General features: G+C 42.4%; 1 protein-coding gene across 4 annotated transcripts in view; it reads left to right on the top strand.

Moving 5' to 3' along the window:
* Positions 1-24,002, top strand: part of LOC148890840 (cadherin-4-like) — a 228,051-nt gene that overhangs the window by 178,187 nt on the left and 25,862 nt on the right. For all 4 annotated transcript variants that reach the window (XM_089009849.1, XM_089009847.1, XM_089009846.1 and 1 more), the window contains 3 exons: positions 9,352-9,507; positions 14,639-14,783; positions 21,622-21,794. In XM_089009849.1, coding sequence (XP_088865975.1) covers positions 9,352-9,507; positions 14,639-14,783; positions 21,622-21,794 — 474 coding nt within the window. The remainder of the gene's footprint in view (positions 1-9,351; positions 9,508-14,638; positions 14,784-21,621; positions 21,795-24,002) is intronic.

Genomic DNA, 24,002 nt, shown 5'->3' with positions numbered 1-24,002 from the left:
ACGTTTGATTTGAGAAAAAAAAATCTTTCGTTTTTGTTTTTCTTGACGAAGCTGTCAGCCACCCGGGCGGAGACGTTTTGTAAGTTGTACGCCCGACGGAAAAGTTGCACGCCCCGGGTGTCCGGACAGAAGCTATTTCAGACACTGGTTCTATACCTCACTGAGGAAAAATCACCAGATCGACCAGAGTGTCTCTTGCGTCCGTGGGTGGACGAATGCAATCAAGCCATTGGAAGACAACAGCCTCTTTTGTCAGCAAGACAAAACCATGGGCCTCCTTTTGCGTCTCCTTATCAGACCGACATTTCATTCCTACTCCTTTGCTTCGGGAGGAAGTTTCCTAACAGACATCAAAAAAACTTTTATAGCATCTAAAATACCCAAAACACATTGATGATATGATGATATATTTCAGTCAAATGCAAAAAACACCAATAAAAATGACTTAAAGTGTCCCAAAACTACTTCAAAATGACCCCGGAGATGCCGAGTTTCAGAAGGTCCCCCACCCCCTTGTTCGTGATGTCATGCCAGGACGTCTTGCCTTGCTCTAGAATCAAAACAATGGCTTCAGATTCGGAGAAGATATGATTCAAACATTTCTGAAGAAGAAAGCATAAACGTTTGCAATCGATTAAAAAAATCCTCCCGTATCAATTCGAGCCGTCAGGACTGCAATGTAGCGTCCCAGAAAATGCACAAGATGGCGCCCAAGCTCTGTTGGAAATGGGCTCATTTGTCTGCTGGGAATTTGTGTCAAATAGTGGTCTTGGTGCAACACACAACGATTCACCATCGCGTTATTTATGTGTTTTCCTTCTAATTTCGCCATCAACACGGATCAACACGAAGTTTTCAGACCAACCAAAGTACCCAAAATGCATTGTGTGTCGCTTTCTTGATTAGGGACGTTCCAGATGTGACGTCACGTCAGGGATCATCATCAACTCGAAAACAAGACTTCCTGAATATTCAGCGTTAGTCTTAAAACGTAAAATATAGCTATATGCTATGGAATCTTTGTAAAATACGCTCAGTAGAAGTCATTTGAAGTTAAAAAATTATGGACACAACTTGTCCGAAGACGTCGGTTGTCCTTTAATGGGAAGCGAGCGTCGGTACAATTCAACAGGATTTTTTCTCTTTTCTTGCACGGCTCCTCTAAATTGTTGGGCTAATGCCATAATTGGGTTTGTTCGTCACTTCTGAGCTCCCATTAATATTTGTTCTCTCTGTAATTGCATTTTTGTTTTTGTCAGCTCAGTCCTACATTTCATTCCGCCGTCTGGTTAATGATCTGAGGTGGAAACGCTGATGCGCGAGCATGAGCGCCAGGGCATGCTTGAGAAAGCATCCCATCTATATTTGAAAGCTTCCAAATGTAAAAATTGTGCGGTCGTTTTGTCCTCACGGTAACTCATCAGATTCAGACCACGGAGATGAGCAAATTCTCATCAATGGAGCGTTCAACGAAAAGCGGCTTCCTTCAAGAAAATGTGTACATTTTTTTTCTCACTTTTGTCGTTTCCAAAGTCCACTACTAATTTCGAGAATAGGAATTAAAAAAAAATCACATTGCTGTTTTTTTCTGAAGAAAGGGCTAATAATATGACATGACGCGGTTCACCTCCAGGAGGCTGCAATGTTTCACTGACATTTTTCTGCTGCGGATACTCAAAAGGTGACAAATTGATTGGCGTGAAATTTTGTAGACACCTCTGCGGTGGGCTTGGAAAACATTCGATCAGGCCCACCTAAGCAAATTAAATGAATTGGTGAAAAAGATACCATATTTTCCGATGTATAAGGCTCATCGGAGTATAAGGCGCACCCCCAATGAATGGTGTATTTTCAAATGTTTATAATAATAATAATAATAATAATAATAATAATAATAATAATAATAATAATACATTTCCTTTATACGTGCCTTTAAAAACTCTCAAGGTCACTTTACAGTCCCAGAATAAGTTCACTCAACCCGGAAGTAAATAGATAGACACCTAACTAGCCAGCTAATAGATGGCTAACTAGATAGCTAGCCACCTAGATAGCTTGATAGCTAATAGCTAGCTAGATAGTTAGCTAATACACTGAATGTCACTATTAAACACATAGAAAGCTAGCTCGTCAGCTAGTAGATAGCTAATAGATAGCCAACAGATAGCTAGCTATATATCTAGCCACTTAGATAGCAATATAGCCAATAGATAGTTGGCTAGATAGTTAGTTAGCTAATACACTGAATGCCACTATTAAATACACAGATAGCCAATATATAGCCAACAGATAGCTAGCTATATATGTAGCCACTTAGATAGCAATATAGCCAATAGATAGTTGGCTAGATAGTTAGTTAGCTAATACACTGAATGCCACTATTAAATACACAGATAGCCAATATATAGCTAGCTAGATATCTAGCCACTTAGATAGCTATATAGCTGCTAGCTAGATAGCTGGTTAGCACTAAATGTAACTAAATATAAAATAATAATAATAATACAAATATTAAAAATAAATAATATAATTATATTAAATATAAAGTTGTAATATTAATGTGGAGCCCTTTGCAGCTTCTCTCTCGGCAACCTCCCGGAGTCGCTCCCCTTGTCCTGCGAAGAGTGCAATTACAGTTGCCGAATGAAAGCTCATAAAACAGATTTGGTCGAGGGCCAGTACAAAATGTCTCCAGGGCCTCTTCCACCTGTACAGCGTGAAATATTGGGCCCGGCGGAGTCATTGGTGGCCCAACTCCTTAAAGAATTAAACCGCGGTAATAATGCTGCGTGAATTGCAAGAAGCCGTTATCGAGGAATTTCAGCCTGGCTGGCTCCTTTCATTGCGGCAGAAAAGAAAGAGAAAACATGTTCATTGCGTTAGCATCAATTTGACGTCCGGTAGCTTTGGGACACGTACGGTGCTTAAGTCCTTTCATGCCAATCGTTTTATTTTTCTTAAATCGGGCGAGTGGATGGCATCCATTTTTTGACCATTTCTTTTCTTTTGACCATTTTTCTTCTCTTTTCGAAGGTCTACAGCACAGGAGTCAAAGTCAAGGCCCGATGGCCAAATCTGGCCCGCCACATCAATTTATTCAGCCCGCGAAAGCAACTCAAGCATGTCAAGTGCCATGATGCTTGTTAAAGGACAACCAACACCATTTTTTGTAAAGGACAACCAACACCATTTTTTGTTTCCTAGGTGATATCAGAAAAACGTTTTATAGCATCTAAAATACCCAAAACACGCAGGCTGATATTTTTAGTCAAACGCAAAACACTAATAAAATGACTTAAAGTTGTCCAAAACTGCCACGAATTAGCTCAAAACTGAAGAGATTCAGAAAGTCCTGCTCCCAGTTTGTGACGTCACGCCAAGATACACCTTCACAAACTGCCTTGCTCCAGAATCAAAACAATGGCTTCAGAGAGTTCAGATTGGAGTTTCTGGTTACTCATCCATTTATGAATATGATTTAAATAGTTCTGAAAAGGAAAGCATAAATGTTTGCAATCGATTAAACAAGTCATGAACGCTGGCGGGTGTGGCTGCCGCTGCTCACCCACAGAAAAACGTATCCAGTGAATGTTAAGTGACCTTGAGAGTTTTGAAAGGCACTCAGAAATGACATGTATTATTATTATTATTACAGTAAAGTCTCGTTATATCGATATTCAAGGGAGTCCGAAAAAATATCGATATCACCGGTACTATCGATATATCCGATCCTGCGCCGAACTGCATTAAACAAAAGCCGCCAAAAGAGGGCAGCCAAGCGCCATATAAGAAACGGAGCTGGCCATTAGCTCCCTTTTTTTTGGGTCAGAGATGTTCCCCCAATGTTGCCTCAAAATGGCACATATAATTCTTTAATGATTGTAAACATGTATGCTTTAATCTTCGGAACTACAGTGTATTTGAAACATATTCATAACTGGATGTGTAACAAGAAAGCATATTATCCGAATCTGAAGCCATTGTTTGGATTCACAAGCAATGCAAGACGTCTTGGCGTGAAGTCATTTTTATTTGCATTTGAATAAAAAGTGACATCGGCTGTCCTTTAATACACAGTATGGAATGTTAATAATTTTCAAAATCATCGCGCTTCAGCAGACAAAACAATAAACATTGTTGCAAAAAACGATTGCATTCATATACAGTACAGTGGGCATGTACATAACACAACAGGGAAACTGCAACGCTTACATCTTACTGTATTATGTATACAATTTAAAAAAGTCATCAATCTTCTTCTGCTTCCCATTTTTACCTTTTAACACAAACACTTCAATCTCGTCTGCTACACACGAGCTAGCGTCTGAAAATGAAAATGGCTCTGCTACACGGGTGCCGGGCACGTAACCAAGTCACCTGACCAAGTCTACCAATGGCGCAACTGATGGCGTGACACGTAACCAAGACACGTGACCAAGTTGACCAATGGCGCGACCGATGGCGTGTCACGTGACAAAGTCACACGGCCAAGTCGACCAATAGCGCGACCGATGGCGGCTCATGTGACCAAGTCGACCAATGGCGCGACCGATGGCGGCTCACGTAACAAGACACGTGACCAAGTTGGCCAATGGCGCGACGGATATATCGATATAAACAACAAAAATGGCCGGCGGGGGATGAAAAGGAGCACCGTAATAACCGGATTATCGTAATGACCGGGTATCGTACTAAACGGTACTAATTATACATAAAAAGACTAGAAATGTGCAAGGGAAATGAAAATAGTATCGTAATAAGCGGTACTATCGATATAACCGATATCGATATAACGAGACTTTACTGTATTTATGTGTCACACGCTGAGGGATTTACACAACGATAATTCTTCATCTAATGTCGTTTAACCACTGACGGCTTTCGCTTCCCGTGCCTCTCCCCCCCAACCCCTCCTCCACCTATTGCCATCTTTTCTCTCACGCTGATAGCCTATCCCAGAGGATCCCACTGGTTGTCAGTAATCAAGGAAATCACTTTCAAAGAGCTACAAATAGGTCACTTATCTGATGTCTGCTCTGATCTGAGAGAGACAGGCATGGAGTTAAGTCCTTTACATCTGCCTTTCGCCGCTATTTTTAGTGTGATTAGTAGCCAGTTACTCCACCGGGAGCGGTAGAGATGATGGTGCCTTTATTTCACTCCAAGTGCTCGGGGCGGGGGGGATGAAAAGAAAAAAAATAGCGTAGCTTTTGTCATTAGCATTCCATTTGAACGGGTTCAATTGTTACTGGCGGGATTCCCAGAACTCGGAGAATTGACACGTCTTCATAGCTCCCGTGTATTCGTTTCATGTCCTCTCGTGAAGATGCCGCAGTCGAGGTGACGCACGATCTGAGGTGACAGCAATGTATGGAATGTTAAGAGGGCAGAGGTCACGTGTCATCACCGTAAAATTACTTTAATAATATAATAATAATCCATTAAGTGTTTCCATCACGAGTTACTGTTTATTATTATTATGTATTAGCTAGGTATTAGCTATCTATTCGCTAGCTATTAGCTATCTATTATTGTTATTATTATTATTGTTACATTTTTCAGCGCCTTTCAAAACTCTCAAGGTCACTTAACAGTCACTGTTAGATGTTTTTCTGCGGGTGAGCAGCGGCAGCCACACACGCCAGCATTCACTCAACCCGGAAACAACTCAAATAGATAGAAAGCTAGATAGCTAGCTAATACATAGCTAATAGATAGATAGCCAGATAGCTAGCGAGATAGCTAGTGAGATAGCTAGCAAGATAGCCACCCAGCTAGCCAGATAGGTAATAGATAGCCAATAGCTAGCTAGGTAGCTAATACATAGCTAATATATAGCTAGCCAGACAGCTAGCTAGATAGCCAGACAGCTAATGGATAGCCAGCAAGATGGCCAGTGATATAAACAGCCACCCAGCTAGCCAGATAGCTAATAGATAGTAAATAGCTAGCTAGGTAGCTAATGCTTAACTAATACATAACTAATAGATAGCAAGCCAGACAGCTAGCTAGATAACCAGACAGCTAATTGATAGCTTGCTAGCGAGATAGCTAGCGAGATAGCCACCCAGCTAGTCAGATAGCTAATAGATAGCAAATAGCTAGTTAGGTAGTTAATACATAGCTAATAGATATCTAGCCAGACAGCTAGCTAGATAACTAGACAGGTAATCTTTGACAGGCCGACCACTTTACAATACCGACAAGACGCAATGACCAGCAACCGCATGTTAGGGGGAGCGATGGAAGAGGAACAAATTTTGAATTATTGAACTGAGCTTGTTTTCTCACTTTGTGAACACGCTGTGACTCTTAGCTGCCAAGTACCTCACATGAAGTCGTCTCTCGGTCTGGGAGGCACAAACAAGAGAATGTTCACTCGGAATCCTACATCAAAGTTTTTCTCAAACGTTTTGTGTGCGGGTGTGTGTGTTCGTCAAGGATGACAATGGGACCTCGCTGGAACTTGATTTGAAAACATGCTGTTAAAGAGTTTGCTGGGGGTATTTATCCATATTGCCATTGGTGGGAACCCCTTCGCTCCCTACTTTGCGGTGCGGAATCGCCAGACCGCCACCACGGGTACGCCGTGTGGACCATGGGCTGGTCAAAGCCATTTCTGCCATCTAGTGGTCACTTATTGGATAGGATGTACCGTGATACCTTGGCTTACGAACTTAATTGGTTCCCAGAGTGTGTAAAGCAAAAAGTGTGTATCCCAAACATTAATTTCCCACATGAAACCATTAAAATGAGAATAATCCGTTCCCAGGTCCCCATAAAATATAATTTTCTACTTTCTAATTTTCTAAGCCTTAAAACTACACAAAATATACCTTATTTTATGTATAATAAATATGTTATTATATTGTAATTAAAGAAATAAACTGTACTATATAATAAAGTCATTTTATTTACCTTTGTGATGGTCGTTGATGGCTTGATGGAATGGAGTGGCCGGTTTCATTAGCATTAAACACTTGATGAGGAACGTAGCCGCCTTCTTCCACCATCTTGAGGAATGATTCCTTGTAAGCTTTAGCAGCTTTATCGTCAGAACTGGCTGCCTCACCATGACGAATGACACTATGAATCCCTGTATGACGGCTTAAAGTTCTCGAACCATCCGTGGCTTGCCTTGAAATCATCAATGGATGACGAACCTCTTGGTTGCCTCTCGACGATAGCCAAGTGAAGTTGCTGTGCTTTCTCTGTGATAATTTTACCTAGTTCCTCATCAATTGTGTTCTGTTTGGCTGGGTTGATGGCTTTTTGCATCAAGTGTACAGATGGCTTATGCGGGTTATTTGTGGAACCTGATTGATGGGATATTTTAACCTTGCAATCTACACTTAGCCTTTGAACTATCAATAAAGTTGAAACTAGTCCAAATTTCACTGTATTTTCTATCCATTTTCTCACTCTCTGCCGTCTGCCTATCTATTTTAATTTGCAGCTCTGTGTTTCTGTAACCCCCCTCCCCCCACCCCCCCCCCCCACCCCCCCGCCACTGTTGCGTTCTTGACCAATCACGTGCAGCTTTAACCAAAGACTGGGGGCGGGGAATAGAGGACAATAAAAAGTCCGCTGCCATTTCCTTGTTTGGAGATTGGGCTCGTTCACAAACGACACATCACTCATTGTTGTGTAAAAATAGTTAGTATGCCAAGATTAAATTCTCGTGAATTAAACGTTTGTAAGCCAAAAAGTTTGTTAGCCAAGGCGTTTGTAAGCCGAGGTATCACATTACCTTTATTTCTCTTGCAGTGGAGAAATTTACGTTTCCCAGCAGCAAAGTTGTGAATCATAGCAATTATCATTCCCGACGCCTACTTGAGATGACTGTGGCTCACTGTGTCGTGGTGGGGGAGGGCAACCTGCGAACAGCACGCAGCAAAGTTCTACTCGGTGGCTGCGGGAAGACAAGTGTGGAAATGAAAAGAGAGGCTATCATGTTCAAACAGAGAGATGCCGCCGTCAAAGCTGAACGGATCAAGTCATTTCATTTTCATGCACGATCTGCCGTCTCGCCGAGTGAAGAAATTACGATGGAGAGGAAGCAAAAGATAGCCAGGAAAGATGATTCAAGCTTTCACTTTTCCTCATTTCCGTCTGTGATTATTCCCGAACCGTAGCAACGGTTGGTACTCGTTTAAAAGTGCTTTTGGCATCAAGGAAAAGATGACGTGAGAGCATTTGGGGCTCAAGTCCGTCAAAATGCGAAAGGTGTTTGTGGTGATCTTGTGACTTGGAAATGGCATCTACAGGGAACATCCCATTTACGACCGGCGCGAGTTCCGACCACCCTTACTTACGACCATGACCGCCAAACCTTTTTTTTTTTATTCTAACCACCGCTTCATACAGCCAGCAAGGCGACAGAGACAGAGGTCTGTACAGGATGATTTATTAAGATACAATACAAAGCGCTGGTCCCAAAAAGACGACCAGGGGAATAATCAAAAGTAAAGAATACCAAAAACGACGAGTGGGGGGTGGGGCAATGGGAAACCCGACAATGGCGAGAAGTAACTCGCACACGGTGGTGCAGAAACGGAACAATCTCGAAAGGATTACGGGATGGGCAGGTGAGGGGGCTCGGAAGAAGATATATAAAGTCCAGGGTAATACAAAGTACAAATACAAGTTGACAGCGTCCCATTTTCTCACCCGCTGTCCTGAAGAAGGAAGTGGTGGAAGCAGGGAGGCGTGGCCCCGCCCCCAGCTGTCAATCCGAACGTGACAATATCGAACAAGTAGGATGTTTATTTGCCGGAGCAGGATTGCACAAAATGACAATAGAAAATAATGATTTCTTAACAAACGCGTAGGACAATTTTCTCCAGCATGACAGCATCTCATTAGTACAGCAATCGGGGGGAGGGAGGGGTGTCCAACGACGCCGAGGCAGAGCGGGTGGGATCGCCGCGACGCAAACGCCGCGTCGGGCTTACGGTCGGCGCCGCCGCCTCTTTAAGACAAGTGACCTCTTCTGGCTTCTCCGTTAGCAGGGAGAGCGATTTTTGGACAGCTCGCATGCGTGGGAAGCCGTGCGTATTTGGGTCAGGAGAAAGCGTGTGCGCCGACACAGTAATAAAGATCGATAATACAAATATAAAATGATTAAAATGACAGTAAAATTTATGAGATCAATAGAAAGCGCCGCTTAAAAACAACAGATTGACACCGTATACTCTATTGTTATGTAGGAGATGCCAGCGTGTTTTTTACTCACGACCGTTTTGTCGGAACGGAACTCGGTCAAAACTCGGAGGTTACCTGTATTTGGATTGAAATGCTCTCCTTTGATTTATTTTTGTATTTTTATTGCCCCCTCTCCCCTCCATTCAGATTCGCTCAGACCAGGACAAAGATGCCGGCATCCGCTACAGCATCACGGGGGCGGGTGCCGATCAGCCCCCCAGCGGCATTTACAACATTGACCCCATCAGCGGCAACATGTTTGTCACTCAACCCCTGGACAGAGAAGAGCGAGCCTCCTTCCACGTAAGGCAATCCTTCCATAATTGAAAAAATACAATAAAAATGGAACTGTATAGTGCCACTTAGCAGTTTTTTGTTGACAACGATACTAGTGCAGCGTGTTCTACCGGAAACAAATTCCTTGTGTGTTCTACATACTTGGCAATAAAGATGATTCTGATTCTGAAAAAATCAGCTCCGCCTTCTTGACCTTGTCACTCAAGCTGCTCTCGTTAGCTCCCACTCATCTCCAGTTGAAACGTGGGCCCGCCTTTCCTCTTCTTCTGTCGACGTTTCTTTCCACTGTTGATGTCTCGCCCAATGTCACAAATCTCGTTTTTAGTGTTCTGATTTACTTATTGATGTATTTGTGTAGGGCGGCCCGGTAGTCGAGTGGTTAGCACTCCGGCATCACAGTGGTGAGTTCGAGTTCCGCTCCGGTCTCCCTGTGTGGAGTTTGCATGTTCACCCTGGGTCCGCATGGGTTTTCTCCGGGTCCTCCGATTTCTTCCCACATTCCAAAAACATACATGGCAGGCAGATTGAACACTTCAAATTGGGTCCCTGGGTCTGACTGTGAAAGTGACTGTTGTTATGTCTTCTTGTGCCCTGCGATTGGCTGGCAACCAATTCAGGGTGTCCCCCGCCCAGTGCCCGAAGACGGCTGAGATAGGCTCCAGCACCCCCCGCGACCCTAATGAGGAATAAGCCGTACGGAAAATGGGTGTATGTGTGTAATGTTCAGGGATGAGAATTTTCGACTTTTTCAGACCAAAATGACCAGATAAAAGTATTCTGGCTTTTTCGTTGTTCATTTCGTGTTTCGGCTTGCGTTGGCCGAAAGCACAATTTTGATTGGATGATCTTGATTTAGGTGCCGTTGATTTCAAAACAGGTAAACGGCCCCTTTTGAATAAGCGGACGAGTAAAAAAAAACAGTTTGAATGGACGGAAGGATTAGCTTTTGTGGAGAGAACAGGTTCTAATTTCACAGATTTGCAATGAAACAATACCATCGATGAAACATTCAATTGTCAGTGGCACTATGACAAGCCCCATGCTAACATTAGCATCAATACACTTCTGTGAAAGGCAGCAGAAAGCAAGCGTGCAAGCCAATGAGCAGTGTGCAGTCTCGCTAGCAGTAACCTTGCCAATCACGAGGAACAGAAAACAGAAAAAATTCAAATTAATGATTAATTAATAATAATGAATAATTTATGATAATACTCACCATTAATTGACTTAGACACCTGTGCTCAATACTTATTCTGGCCTCACTCGGTCTCCTTTGTGGCCAGCAGACCCCAGGTCTCAACTAAAGCAGCCCACCACAATGCTCGGACACCGCCCGCGCAGGTGGTCTCGCTACCCTTGAGATGGCGACGAACCAAACGTACCTTCCGCGATCTACACGAATTGAGCGTATTAGTTTGTGGTCGAGCCGAGCTCCTCGTTAGACTTGTGTGGACTCGCGCAGGCTCTCGATGTGATGCATGATTTATGGTTAGAGAATGTTGCAAGCGACCGGCCTGGGGGAAATTTAGCCCCATCTCTCATTTTATTTCAACTTGACAGGAAGTTCCAAGCACTGCTCTTATTACGGGCCAAACTTTGCTTGTTAGCCGGCCGCTCGCGTGAAAAGAGAGAGAATAGCCTGCTGTTTTTGACAGATGAGTACTGGAGGGAGGGAGTAGAAGTGGGATCTGGAGAGCCCGCATCATCGTCCAAGTTTTAGCTTTGTCAGGCAAAGCTCCTGTGACTCAGCAAAGCAATTGAGCAAAAGACTTTTAGATTAATAATACATTTCATTTGTAAGCGCCTTTCAAAACTCTCAAGGACACTTTACAGTGACAGGATATTTATTCTGCCGGTGAGCAGCGGCAGCCACGCACGCCATCGTTCACTCAACCTGGACGTAACAAAACTCAATACATTTTTTGTTGTTCTTTTGACTTCAAGACGGCGCCGCGAGAGCGGCTGCCTTTGCAGCAGTTCATGTATTTTGTTTTTCTACTTTCATTCCTTTCATCACTTTTCTGCTGTGCAATGTAAATTTCTCCACTGCGAGACTAATAAAGGCAAATCCAATCCAATATGACAACATGCTGACATGCATAACTACCATGCTAACATGCAAAACAATATGGCAAAACAATATGGTGATGATGCTAACATGCAAAAACAATATCGTGATGATGAACATGCAAAAACAATATGGCGATGATGGTAACATGCTAAGCGCTAATCTTTTAGTTGTTTTAGATTGGTTATTGTTGTACGATTTAGTGCAAAGGTGTCAAAGTCAAGGCCTGGGGATAAATCTGCCATTCCACATAATTTTATTTGGCCCGCGAAAGCAAATCAAACTTGAAATTCCATGCTCATCGATCGAGCTAGCTTGCGAACGAGCTAGCTTGCGATTGAGTTTGCTAGCGATCGAGATAGCTAGCAATCGAGCTAGCTCGCGATCGAGCTAGCGATAGAGGTTAGACAGAATAGAAGTTATCATATTTTAAAGTTTCATGTTGTTATATGTTATATGGTGACTCCAGTACACAATGAAGGCGCAGATGGCCTGGGGTCAATCTGAATTAAACAGTCACAGCCTGTTGGCCTGTCATCTTCATCTAGGAGATCTGGCCTTGGACAGAATTTCGGACTTGGTAAAACTCCTTCGTGACAGGAGTAATTTAGGACTTGAAATTCCCTCATAGGAAGAGCTCATTAGCCAGGGTACAAATTTATCAGTTCATGGAAAAGACGACCAATTAAACTATCTGTTTTATTGCTTACAGCTGTTGGTGCTTGGAACGTCCAGGGGTGTGGTATTCTAATCAAGAAAACTATGTTTTACTAATGTATCACTTTAATTTGCATTTACTCTCAATAAATAGCTTGGCAGAGGGCTGCAGAATTCGGGCGTCTGTCTTGATTGGCTGCGTCCCCTGCTGGCAGTAAAAGGCAATCTTTCTGTGTCCATAGTGTCCGATCGAACATCTCTGACAGCTAGCTAGCGATTGAGCTAGCTAGCAATCGAGATCGCTCGCGATCGAGCTAGCTAGTGATCGAGCTAGCTATCTCTCTTTCTATTCAGCTAGCTGGCTAATCCCTTACATAAAAGGTGTCAAAGCCAAGGCCAAATAAGTGTAGATCAAACTATTGCTTTATTGCAGATTTCGTGTTGGCAACACCAAGGCCTTCTCGCAGGCCTTATTTCTTGGCTAACAGTACCCTCTAGTGTACTTGTAGTCAAGTCGCAGTCGTAGCTTGTAGCTGCAATCGAGGTTGTATAGTCATCAAATAGTTATGAAGGGTTGGATTGATTCAGATGGATTGGATTGGATTGGATTTGCCTTTGTTAGTCTCACAGTGGAGAAATTTACATTTCACAGCAGCAAAGTCATGAAAGGAATGAAAGTAGAAAAACAAAATACATGAGCTGCTGGAAAGGCAGCGACTCTCGGGGCGCCGTCTTGAAGTCAAAAGAACAACAAAAAAACTAAATAACAAATAATATGACAGCATAGAGACAATATGACAAAACAAAGACACAGAGAGACATTCATTCTTCAGGACTTGCTGTACCCTCTTTGTGATGACATGAAGCAGTTCTAGATGAAAGAGGAAATGATCAAAGCATCTTTCCACCAGTGGATCAGGGACATCATGGTGGAATGTGCCCGTCGACTACAAGCTAAATGTTGAAAGCAAACACGCAGCTGTAGCATCCATTGACGAAAAGAGATTGTCTCACATCTCCTGTTCCACATAAATCTGCTTCAATTCCAAGCCGCAACAGTTCCACATACGCATCGGCGCTCTGCGCTGACGCTCCTTTCTTCTTATCGCGGGTTCCCCAAGCCATGCATCCATCTAGCCGCAGACTGTCCAACAGCACTGACCTTTCCGCTAAACAAAGCGGGGCTGTGAAGATGCTGCCCATTACAGGCGCAAAAAAGCACAATGGCCCCTTCGGTGTCCAGCGATGGCAGTCGAATGGCTCCGACATTCCTCCCATTCAAAAACAGTACTGGCATATTCATGCTGCCGAAAAGGCGCAACCGCTCAGCACAGTCTCCTCCTTGATGAATGTCGTGGTCAAAAATGCTGAAAAACAATCTGTATCTGCACTAAGCACTAAGTTGCGTCCTCCGGACAAGTTGCGTCCTTTATTTGTAAAATCACTTCAAATGGCTTCTACTGAGCGCATTTTACAAACATTCCACAGCATATAGCTATGTTTTATGTTTTAAGACTCGCGCTGAATAGTCAGGAAGTCTTGTTTTTGAGTTGATGACGATACCCGACATGACGTCACGGAGGGAACGCCCCTGACCGAGAAAGTGACACACAATGTATTTTGGGTACTTTTTTTCGTCTGAAAACACCGTGTTGATCGTGAAATTAGAAGGAAAACTACATGAATAACGTGATGGTGAATCGTTGTGTGTCGCAGTCAATTGCATTAACACACACAAAGAATGTGTAAATGTACACAAATTCCCAGCGGACAAATCAGCCATTTCCAACGGAGCTTGTGCGCCATCGTGTGGATTTTCTGGGCGCTACATTGGAGTCTAGATGGCTCGAATTGATAAGGAGGGACTTATTTAATCGATTGCAAACATTTATGTTTTCCTATTCAGAACGATTTGAATCATATTCATAACTGGATGAGTAACAAGAAAGCATCTTCTCCGAATCTGAACTCTCTGAAGCCATTGTTTTGATTCTGCAGCAAGGCAATGTGTCACCAATAGTTCCGAGCTCATTTTGTGGCCGTTTTGGGACATTTAAAGTCATTTTTATTGGTGTTTTGCATTTGACTAAAAATATCAGCATGCGTGTTTTGGGTATTTTGCATGCAACAGTAGCCAAAATGGAACTGTATAGTGCCACTTAGCAGTTTTTTTGACGACGATACTAGTGCAGCGTGTTCTACCGGGAACAAATTCCTTGTGTGTTCTACATACTTGGCAATAAAGATGATTCTGATTCTGATTCTGATGCTATAAAACGTTTTTCTGATGTCAGTTAGGAAACAAAAAAAATGTGTCGGTTGTCCTTTAAGGCCTAGCTAGGGACCAAAATCACAGTTCGCCACTGCATTTTGCGTTGACTTATCTTTGTTCGCTTGCATATGCATTGGCAGCTGCGGGCCCACGCGGTGGACATGAATGGCAACCAGGTGGAGAATCCCATCGACCTGTACATCTACGTGATTGACATGAATGACAACAGACCCGAGTTTAAGAACCAGGTGTACAATGGGTCTGTGGCGGAGGGATCCAAGCCAGGTAAGTCCACAGCGGCACCCTCACAGCTAAAACAGTCCTACCCAAATCTGAGTTTTGCTACCACTGTCAGTCGTGCAAAATGCTGCCAGACTTTATGAACCCGTCCCCTCCGCCTGACAAAATACAGTAATACCTTAGCTTACAAACTTAATTGGTTCCCAGACAGAGTGTGTAAGGCGAAAAGTGTGTATCCCAAAAAATAATTTCCCATAGGAAACCATTAAAATGAGAATAATCCGCTCCCAGGTTTCCATAAAACATAATTTTCTACTTTCTAATTTTCTAAGACTTAAAACTACACAAAATATACCTTATTTTATGTATAATAAATGTGCTATGGGATTATAATTAAAGAAATAGACTGTACTATAATAAGTCGTTTTATTTACCTTTGTGATGGTTGTTTCTGGCTTGATGGAATGGTGTGTGATGGGTTAAAAGTGATCATTCGTTCCTGGTTCATCGCTCTTCAGGCTGTTAGAAGAGGGATGGTGAAATCAGAATACGTTATTTTAATCTTGTAGACAGCAGGGACATTGTGAGGTCGGTTGAGGGGAGACAGAGAGGTAAGAGAGAGAGATAGACGCACTAGGAGAGCATTTATATAAGACGGACAGGATGTGACGTAATAGGATGTGACATTATGTAAAGGCAGGCAGGATATGACGTATCAGGAAGTCCAAGAAAAACAAAACGTTGCAAAAAAGATGTTTAAAGATGTTCGTATAGCAAATTACCCCAACAGAGTGGCCGGTTTCATCAGCATTAAACACTCGATGAGGAACGTAGCCTTCTGCTTTCTTTCTAATTTTACCTTGTTCCTCATCAATTGTGCTCAGTTTAGCTGGGTTGATAACTTTTTGCAGCAAGTGTGACCATGGCTTGTGCAGGTTATTTGTGGAGCCTGATTGATGGGAATTTTAACCTTGCAGTCTACACTCTGCCTTTGAACTGAAAGTTGAAACGAGTCCAATTGTCACTGTTTTCCATTTCGTCACTCTCTCTCTTTGTCGTCTGCCTGTCTCTTTAATGTTTAAACCACCTCCCCTCACTGCTGAGTTCCTCACCAATCACGTGGCTTTAACCGAAGACTGGGGGCAGGGAATAGAGGACAAAAAAAATGTCAGCAGCCATTTTCTTTTTTGGAGAATGGCTTCACTCTCTCTCTGTCTGTAAACCTTGTTTGCTTGTTTGCGAATGACACATGACTCATTGTGGCAGCTTCGTGTGTATCCCGAAAAATAGTTTGTGTGTCAAGGTAAAATGTTCATAAATTTAACGTTCGTAAACCAAAATGTTCGTAAGCTAAGGGGTTTGTAAACTCAGGTATCACTGTATGCCATTTTGGCAGGTCGGGGCTCCATCATCACACGCTGTCTGCAAGCCCACGGTTTATCAACACACGTTTATATTTGTCACGAAATGACCAGCCCTCCGAGCAACTTTGGAAAGGCTTTGACTCAGCTTTCTTTGCCTTTTTGCCCAACGTTTGAATTATTAAGCGGTCGTGCGCAGCGCAGGCAGAAGCGAGCCAGAGAGGGGAGCCGGTCATCGGCAAGCAGAATGTTGAAGTCGATTAAACGTCTCCAGCGGACCAACTCCTGCTCTCACAATGGCAGCCCGAGGACCCGTGTTTGTTTTCACAGCGTTGGGTTATTGTTCTGTTGCAAAGTTTCATCTCCGGTGGATTTGTAAACAATATGGGAAGGCGTTATGTGCGGTGGGGGGGGGGGGGTGGAGGATGGATTTTTCTTCTCAGTAGAGCGTGATTTTATATACACAGAAGCTAATTAGAGAGCACAGCCAAACATTTCTCCGTCTTTTTTTTCTCGCTTTTTGTTTTTCCATTTAATTCATTGCCACGCCCGCTGCTGCAGTCAAAACATGAATGGAAACGGGGCCCTTGGAATACACTTTTGATTCATGGAACCAGTCTCCTCGCTTTCAAATATGTCCACCGAAGCCCGGCCCCTTTTTTAATTGGTGAGGAAAACCACACAAATATGAAATACAGTGATACCTCAGTTTACGAACCCCTTGGCTTACGAACTTTTCGGTTTATGAACGTTAAATTTATGAAAATTTTAACTTGGCAGACAAACTATTTTTTGGGATACACACGAAGAGCCACAATAAGTGATGTGTCATTCGCAAACAAGCCCCTTCTCCGAACAAGAAAATGTCAGCCGGCTTGTTTTGGTCCTCTATTCCTCGCCCCCAGTCGTCGGTTAAAGCCACGTGATTGGTCAAAAACGCAGCAGTGGGGGGAGGGGGGGTTACAGACAGAGAGAGAGTGAGGCCGTTCTCCAAAAAAAGAAAATAGCAGCCGACTTTTTTTTTGTCCTCTATTCCCTGCCCCCAGTCTTAAAGCCACGTGATTGGTCAAGAATGAAGCAGTGGCGGGGTGCGGGGGGTTTAAACATTAAAGAGAGAGGCAGATGACAGAGAGAGAGAGTGAGAAAATGGATAGTAAACAGTGAAATTTAGACTCAACTTTGATAGTTCTAAGGCAGAGTGTAGACTGCAAGGTTAAAATATCCCATCAATCAGGCTTCACAAATAACTCGCACACGCCATCTGTACACTTGATGTAAAAAGCTATCAACAGAACACAATTGATGAGGAACTAGGTAAAATTATCGCAGAGAAAGCACCTGCAAGGGATCATTCCTCAAGATGGTGAAAGAAGGTTACGTTCCTCAAGTGTTTAATGCTGAGGAAACCGGACACTCCATTCCATCAAGCCATCAACGACCATCACAAAGGTAAATAAAACCACTTTATTATACAGTATAGTTTATTTCTTTCATTATAATACCGTTTTAAGGCTTAGAAAATTAGAAAGTAGAAAATCATGTTTTATGGGCACCTGGGAACTGATTTTTCTCATTTTAATGGTTTCCGATGGGAAATTATTTTTTGGGATACACACTTTTCGCCTTACACACTCTGTCTAGGAACGAATTAAGTTCATAAGCCAATGTATCACTGTAATTCATCCAAAGCGTCGTTTCCTTCCATCAAGTTGTGAGTCAATCTGGATTAGTTTTTTTGCGGATGACTTTCACATCCAAGTGCAGCATGCAATTGCTCCATGCTCTTTTTTCCTGTTTGACTTCCTTTCTTCTCAATCTTTTTCTTCTCGTCAATGTTTTTTCCCGTTGTGAGGTCAGGCAGCCAGCCTCGCCTTCCTCCTCTTATTTGCCGGAGCGTCTTCTGTCTTCTGTAATTGTGAGGGGAAGTTGATTCTGGCTAAAGATCTTGAAGCTTCTCAATATAGCTTGAAAGATTACACAGGGTCACATGGGCAAATTGACCAATAATATTTGCATTTGCCACCAGAAAAAAAAAGTTGGACTTGAGTGATTTTGCTGAAAAAGCAATTAGGACCCGGTATTAGGATTCAAATTAAAGAGGAATTAAACAGGCTCAGAGATGAACCCTTTTGGGCACGCCGCTCATCTTCGTGTATGTGAGGGTCCTATCGTCCATCATTCTTTCTATAATGAGAGGTACTCAGGCCAAAATGAAGGAAGCGCCTGATAAAATGTGAACGAAATAGCACTTTTTTCCCCTTTCCCACCTTTGGCATCATTTCAAGCGACAACTTTTCACGCGGATACGTGACAAATTCCAACTAAATGAGGTTTGAAATAATAGTAAGAATAATAATACATTTCATTTATAAGCGCCTTTCAAAACTCTCAAGGTCACTTTACAGTCACAGCATCAGTTTTTCTGTGGGTGAGCAGCGGCAGCCACACGCGGCAGCATTCACTCAACCCGGAAGTAAATAGATAGAATGCTAGCTCACCAGCTAGTAGATAGTTAATAGATATCCAACAAATAGCTAGCTATATAGCTACCCAGCTACATAGTTATATAGCTAATAGCTGGCGAGCTAGATAGTTAGTTAGCTAATACACTGAATGTCACTATTAAATACACAGATAGAAAGCTAGCAAGTCAGGGAATAGATAGCAAATAGATAGCCAACAGATAGCTAGCTAGATAGCGAGCTAGATAGCTAGCAACTTAGATAGCTATATAACTAAAAGATAGCCCGCTAGATAGTTGATAGCTAATACACTGAATGCCACTCTTAAATACACAGATAGAAAGCTAGCGAGCTAGCTACTAGATAGCAAATAGATAGCCAACAGATAGCTAGCTAGATAGCTAGCAACTTAGATAGCTATATAACTAAAAGATAGCCCGCTAGATAGTTGATAGCTAATACACTGAATGCCACTCTTCAATACACAGATAGAAAGCTAGCGAGCTAGCTACTAGATAGCAAATAGATAGCCAACAGATAGCTAGCTAGATAGCTAGCCACTTAGATAGCGATATAAATAAAAGATTGCCAGCTAGATAGTTGATATCTAATGCACTGAATGTCACAATTAAATACACAGATAGAAAGCTAGCGAGCCAGGTAGTAGATAGCAAATAGATAGCCAACAGATAGCTAGCTAGATAGCTAGCAACTCAGTTAGCTATATAACTAAAAGATAGCCCGCTAGATAGCTAATACACTGAATGTCACTAATGCAATTCTTGGCCACCACGCTTGCCGTCACAACATCTTTTGAGCAAGTCTTGTCAAACAAAAGATGTCGATGTTTGCTTGGTTTAGTGCAGAGGTGTCAAAGTCATTTTTTTGCCATGACCCACATTGTAGTTACGATTTCTTCTCTGGAGCTATTATGAATTTGCGGAATCCATGAGAATGTTTTATCTCCTATAGATAGAATAATAATAATAATAATAATAATAATAATAATAATAATAATAATAATAATAATAATAATAATAATAATACATTTCATTAATAAGCGCCTTTCAAAACCCTCAAGGACACTTTAGCGTCACAGATATTTTTTCTGTGGGTGAGAAGCGGCAGCCACATGCGCCAGAGTTCACTCAAGCCAGAAGTAACATGAAATGATCATCATTACACTTTTTGTTATTGTCACTCGAATTCCAGGAACCACAGAATGTTGAGTTTTAGGACAACATAAACATTTAAAGGACAACCGACACCATTTTTTTTCCTAACTGACATCAGAAAAACGTTTTATAGCATCTAAAATACCCAAAACACGTAGGCTGATATTTTTACTCAATTGCAAAACACCAATAAAAATGACTGTCCCAAAACTGCCACAAAATGAGCTCGGAACTGAGCAGATTCAGAAAGTCCCGCCCCCTTGTTCGTGACGTCACTTTTGGTCACACACTGCTTTGCTCCAGAATCAAAACAATGGCTTCAGAGAGTTCAGATTCGGAGAAGATGCTTTCTTGTTACTCATCCAGTTCTCAATATGATTCAAATAGTTCTGAAGAGGAAAGCATAAATGTTTGCAATCGATTAAAGAAGTCCTTCCGTATCAATTCGAGCCGTCTGGACTCCAATGTAGCGTCCCAGAAAATGCACAAGATGGCGCACTATCTCCATTGGGAATGGTCTGATTTGTCCGCTGGGGATTTGTGTCAACTAGTATCAAATAGTAGTCTTGGTGCAACACACAACGATTCACCATCGGCGGAATATTTGTAAAACGCACTCAGTAGAAGTTATTTGAAGTGATTTTACAAATTATGGACGCTACTTGTCCGGATGTGTCGGTTGTCCTTTAATGCAGCGTAAGAAATCGTACTCTTTTCTTTTATTATAAAATATAAAGCGTCCAATAAGTTCATGAATCAGAATCAGAATCAGAATCAGAATCAGAATGAATAACTAGTTTTCAAAATTGAAGTCAAGAATAATGACTGTTAGATTTGATTTTAGTGCAACTTTAGAGAGAGGCTTCTCCTGAACAACCCAATATCAATTCCTAGTGGTGCAATTCCAGTTAGGGGTGGGGTTGACTTTCTCATCATAACCTTCAGTTCGTTGCACTTCGCCCAAGATGCTGCGACAACGTGTTCTCCCGGCGCTCGTTCATCGGCACGTGAGCGAGCTGTTACTTTGGGGGTGTGACAATCTGTTTTATTGATCGTGGATCACGGTGGGACTGAGTAAAAGGGAGGAGAGTGCAAAGGTGCTCGCGAGGGGGAAAAGCGTCAGGCGTGATGTGAAGCCACAATTGCCATGGAACACGTTCTCAGAATCCGAATCAGAAAGCCTTTCATCGGCCCACAATGGGAACACATTTTCAACTCTTTGGTGCATTTTTTTTTTTTTTTTTTGGGTGGGCGGGAGTGGGGGAGGTACAGTGATACTTCGGTTTACGAACCCCTTGGCTTATGGACTTTTCGGTTTACGAACGTTAAATTGATGAAAATTTTACCTTGGCATACAAAATATTTTTCGGGAAACACACGGAGCTGCCACAATGAGTCATGTGTCATTCGCAAACGAGCCTGTTCTCCTAACAAGAAAATGGCAGCTGGCTTGTTTTGGTCCTTTATTCCCGCCCTCAGTCTTCGGTTAAAGCCACGTGATTGACAAGAACGCAGCAATGGGGGGGGTTACAGACAGAGTGAGTGAAGCCATTTCTCCAAAAATGAAAATGGCGGCCGACATTTTTTTTGTCCTCTATTCCACGCCCCAGAGGTCATTTTGAAGTAGTTTTGGGACACTTTAAGTCATTTTTATTGGTGTTTTTAATTTGACTAAAAATATCAGCCTGTGTATTTTGGGTATTTTAGATGCTATAAAATGTCTTTCTGATGTCAGTTTGGAAAAAAATGGTGTCGGTTGTCCTTTAAGTGCCACTCGGTTCTCATTTTTCTTTGCTCCTCGGTGAACAGCGCCCACCCATGTTTCCCTTGATGCTCCCACAGTGCTCGTTTGATCTTCTTTCCTGCCCCCCCCCTCCCTCCACAGGCTCATCGGTGATGCAAGTGACAGCCGGCGACTCGGATGACTCCACCACAGCGAACGGCATGGTCCGCTACCGCATTCTCTCACAGACGCCCCACAGCCCCATCCCCAACATGTTCACCATCAACAGTGAGACGGGAGACATCGTCACTGTTGCAGCTGGCCTGGACAGAGAGGTTGGCCCGCCCGCCCGCCCGCCCAAGTGTGTGCATGCGTGTGCTCGTGTGAGATACAGTACAGTGATACCTCCGCTGACGAACGCTTCAAGTGACGACGTTTTCGCCTCAGGGACATTCAATTCGCGAGCATATCCAGTGATACCATGGCTTACGAACTTAATTGGTTCCCGGATAGTGTGAAAAGTGTGTATTCCAAACATTAATTTCCCATAGGAAATTAATGTTTGGGAAATAAATGTTTGGAAGATAAATTTTCGCCTCACACACACTTTCTGGGAACCAATTATGTTCGTGAGCTGAGTTATCACTGTACTTGGTTTCCGAACGTCTCTGTTCTCGTACAATTCTGTTTTCGACCAAAAATTTCAATTTTATTTTGTTCCTCGGTTTACGACCGAAATTCGGCTCTCTACCATACTGAGCGATGGTTTGAAAAATAAGTGTGCGAGCAACTGATCCAGGACTTCCCACGCATATTGCCCAAAGACAGCTTGTCTCGGAGCCAACACACCACGTGACAGACAGAGTTAAAATTGTTGAAAATAAAACATATTACAATTTGTTTTTATTGTATTTTACTACTACTACTACTACTACTACTACTAATAATAATAATAATAATAATAATAATAATAATAATAATAATAATAATAATAATAATAATAATAATAATAATAATAATAATACTACATTTCATTTATAAGCACCTTTCAAAACTCTCAAGGTCACTTCACAGTCACAGGATAAATTTTATGTGGATGAGCAGCGGCAGCCACACGCGCAAGCGTTCACTCAACCCGGAAGTAAATCGAGAGAATGCTAGCTAACCAGCTAGTAGATAGGTCCAGCTAGTAGATAGTTAATAGATAGCCAACAAATAGCTAGCTATATAGCTATCCACCTAGATAGTTATATAACTAATAGCTATCTAGCTAGATAGTTAGTTAGCTAATACACTGAATGTCACTATTAAAGACACAGATAGCAAGCTAGCGAGCCAGATAGTAGATAGCAAATAGATAGCCAACAGATAGCTAGCGAGATAGGTGTGGGCTCACAAACAGCGTGTGATAATAACAATAATACATTTCATTTCTAAGCGCCTTTCAAAACTCGCAATGTCACATTACCGTCGCAGGATCAGTTCTTCTGTGGGTGAGCAGCGGCAGCCACACACGTCAGCGTTCACTCAAACCAGAAGTAACTCAAATAGAGAGAAAGCTAGCTAGCTCGCTAATAGATACAGTAATAATAATAATAATACATTTAATTTATAAGCACTTTTCAAAACTCTCAAGGTCACTTTACAGTCACAGGATACGCTTTTCTGTGGGTGAGCAGTGGCAGCCACACACGCCAGCATTCACTCAACCCGAAAGCTAGCTAGCTAGCTAACATATAGCTAATAGCTAGCTAGAGAGCCATCTAGCCAGTTAGATAGCTAATAGATAGCTAGCTAGATAGCCAGCATGATAAATAGATATCAAATATATAGCCAGGCAGCTATCCAGCTAATAGATACAGTAATAATAATACTACATTTTTACAATTTTATAGTATTTTACAAATGACCTACTCTAATATTACAGTCTAATATTACAGGTTATGCTGTAAAAGTGTTTAAAAAGTGCTTTAAAAAAGGTTATTATCTAGACTTTGAACAGATTTTTTCCGACATTGATTATAATGGTAAGTGATGTTTCGGTCTTCGAACAAATCAGTTTTCGAAAAGATTTCTGGAACCGAAACCCAGGTTTGTCTGTACACGTAAAGACATGAAACCGTTGGCTCAAATGTCACACCCATCCACACGTTGAGGTCGTGTTGCCATTTGTGCCTTATCAGAATGTGTCTGACTAAATCAGCGCGGTGGGAAGGCGCCGACGTCGCTAGCTTTTGTGTCGACAATGAAACATTGTATCAACACCTTGACATGTTCCTCGTTGCTTCCTCTCGAGGTGCATTTGCCGCAAAGGTGTTTCATTACAATATTCACGGGTTAATTAACAGGTGAAGTAGTTTGTCTACTCCGGAGGAAAGGGGCTACGTGGGCCTGAGCCTCGTTAGCGGTTCCCATGGCATTACGGAACGGCAATTAGTTAGGCGCTTTCTCCGGCAAGATGCACTTTCCTTTAAAGGTGCCTGCTTCCGGATGCTTCTGGACGCTCCGTTCGGCAGGCGGACGAGGATGTCGGTGCTTGCTTT

Source organism: Hippocampus bargibanti, linkage group LG12 (genome assembly GCF_051943395.1).
Source record: "Hippocampus bargibanti isolate YZ-2025 linkage group LG12, ASM5194339v1, whole genome shotgun sequence".
In the NCBI taxonomy this organism is placed as follows: domain Eukaryota; kingdom Metazoa; phylum Chordata; class Actinopteri; order Syngnathiformes; family Syngnathidae; genus Hippocampus; species Hippocampus bargibanti.
This window is presented reverse-complemented; position numbering and strand designations above follow the sequence as displayed.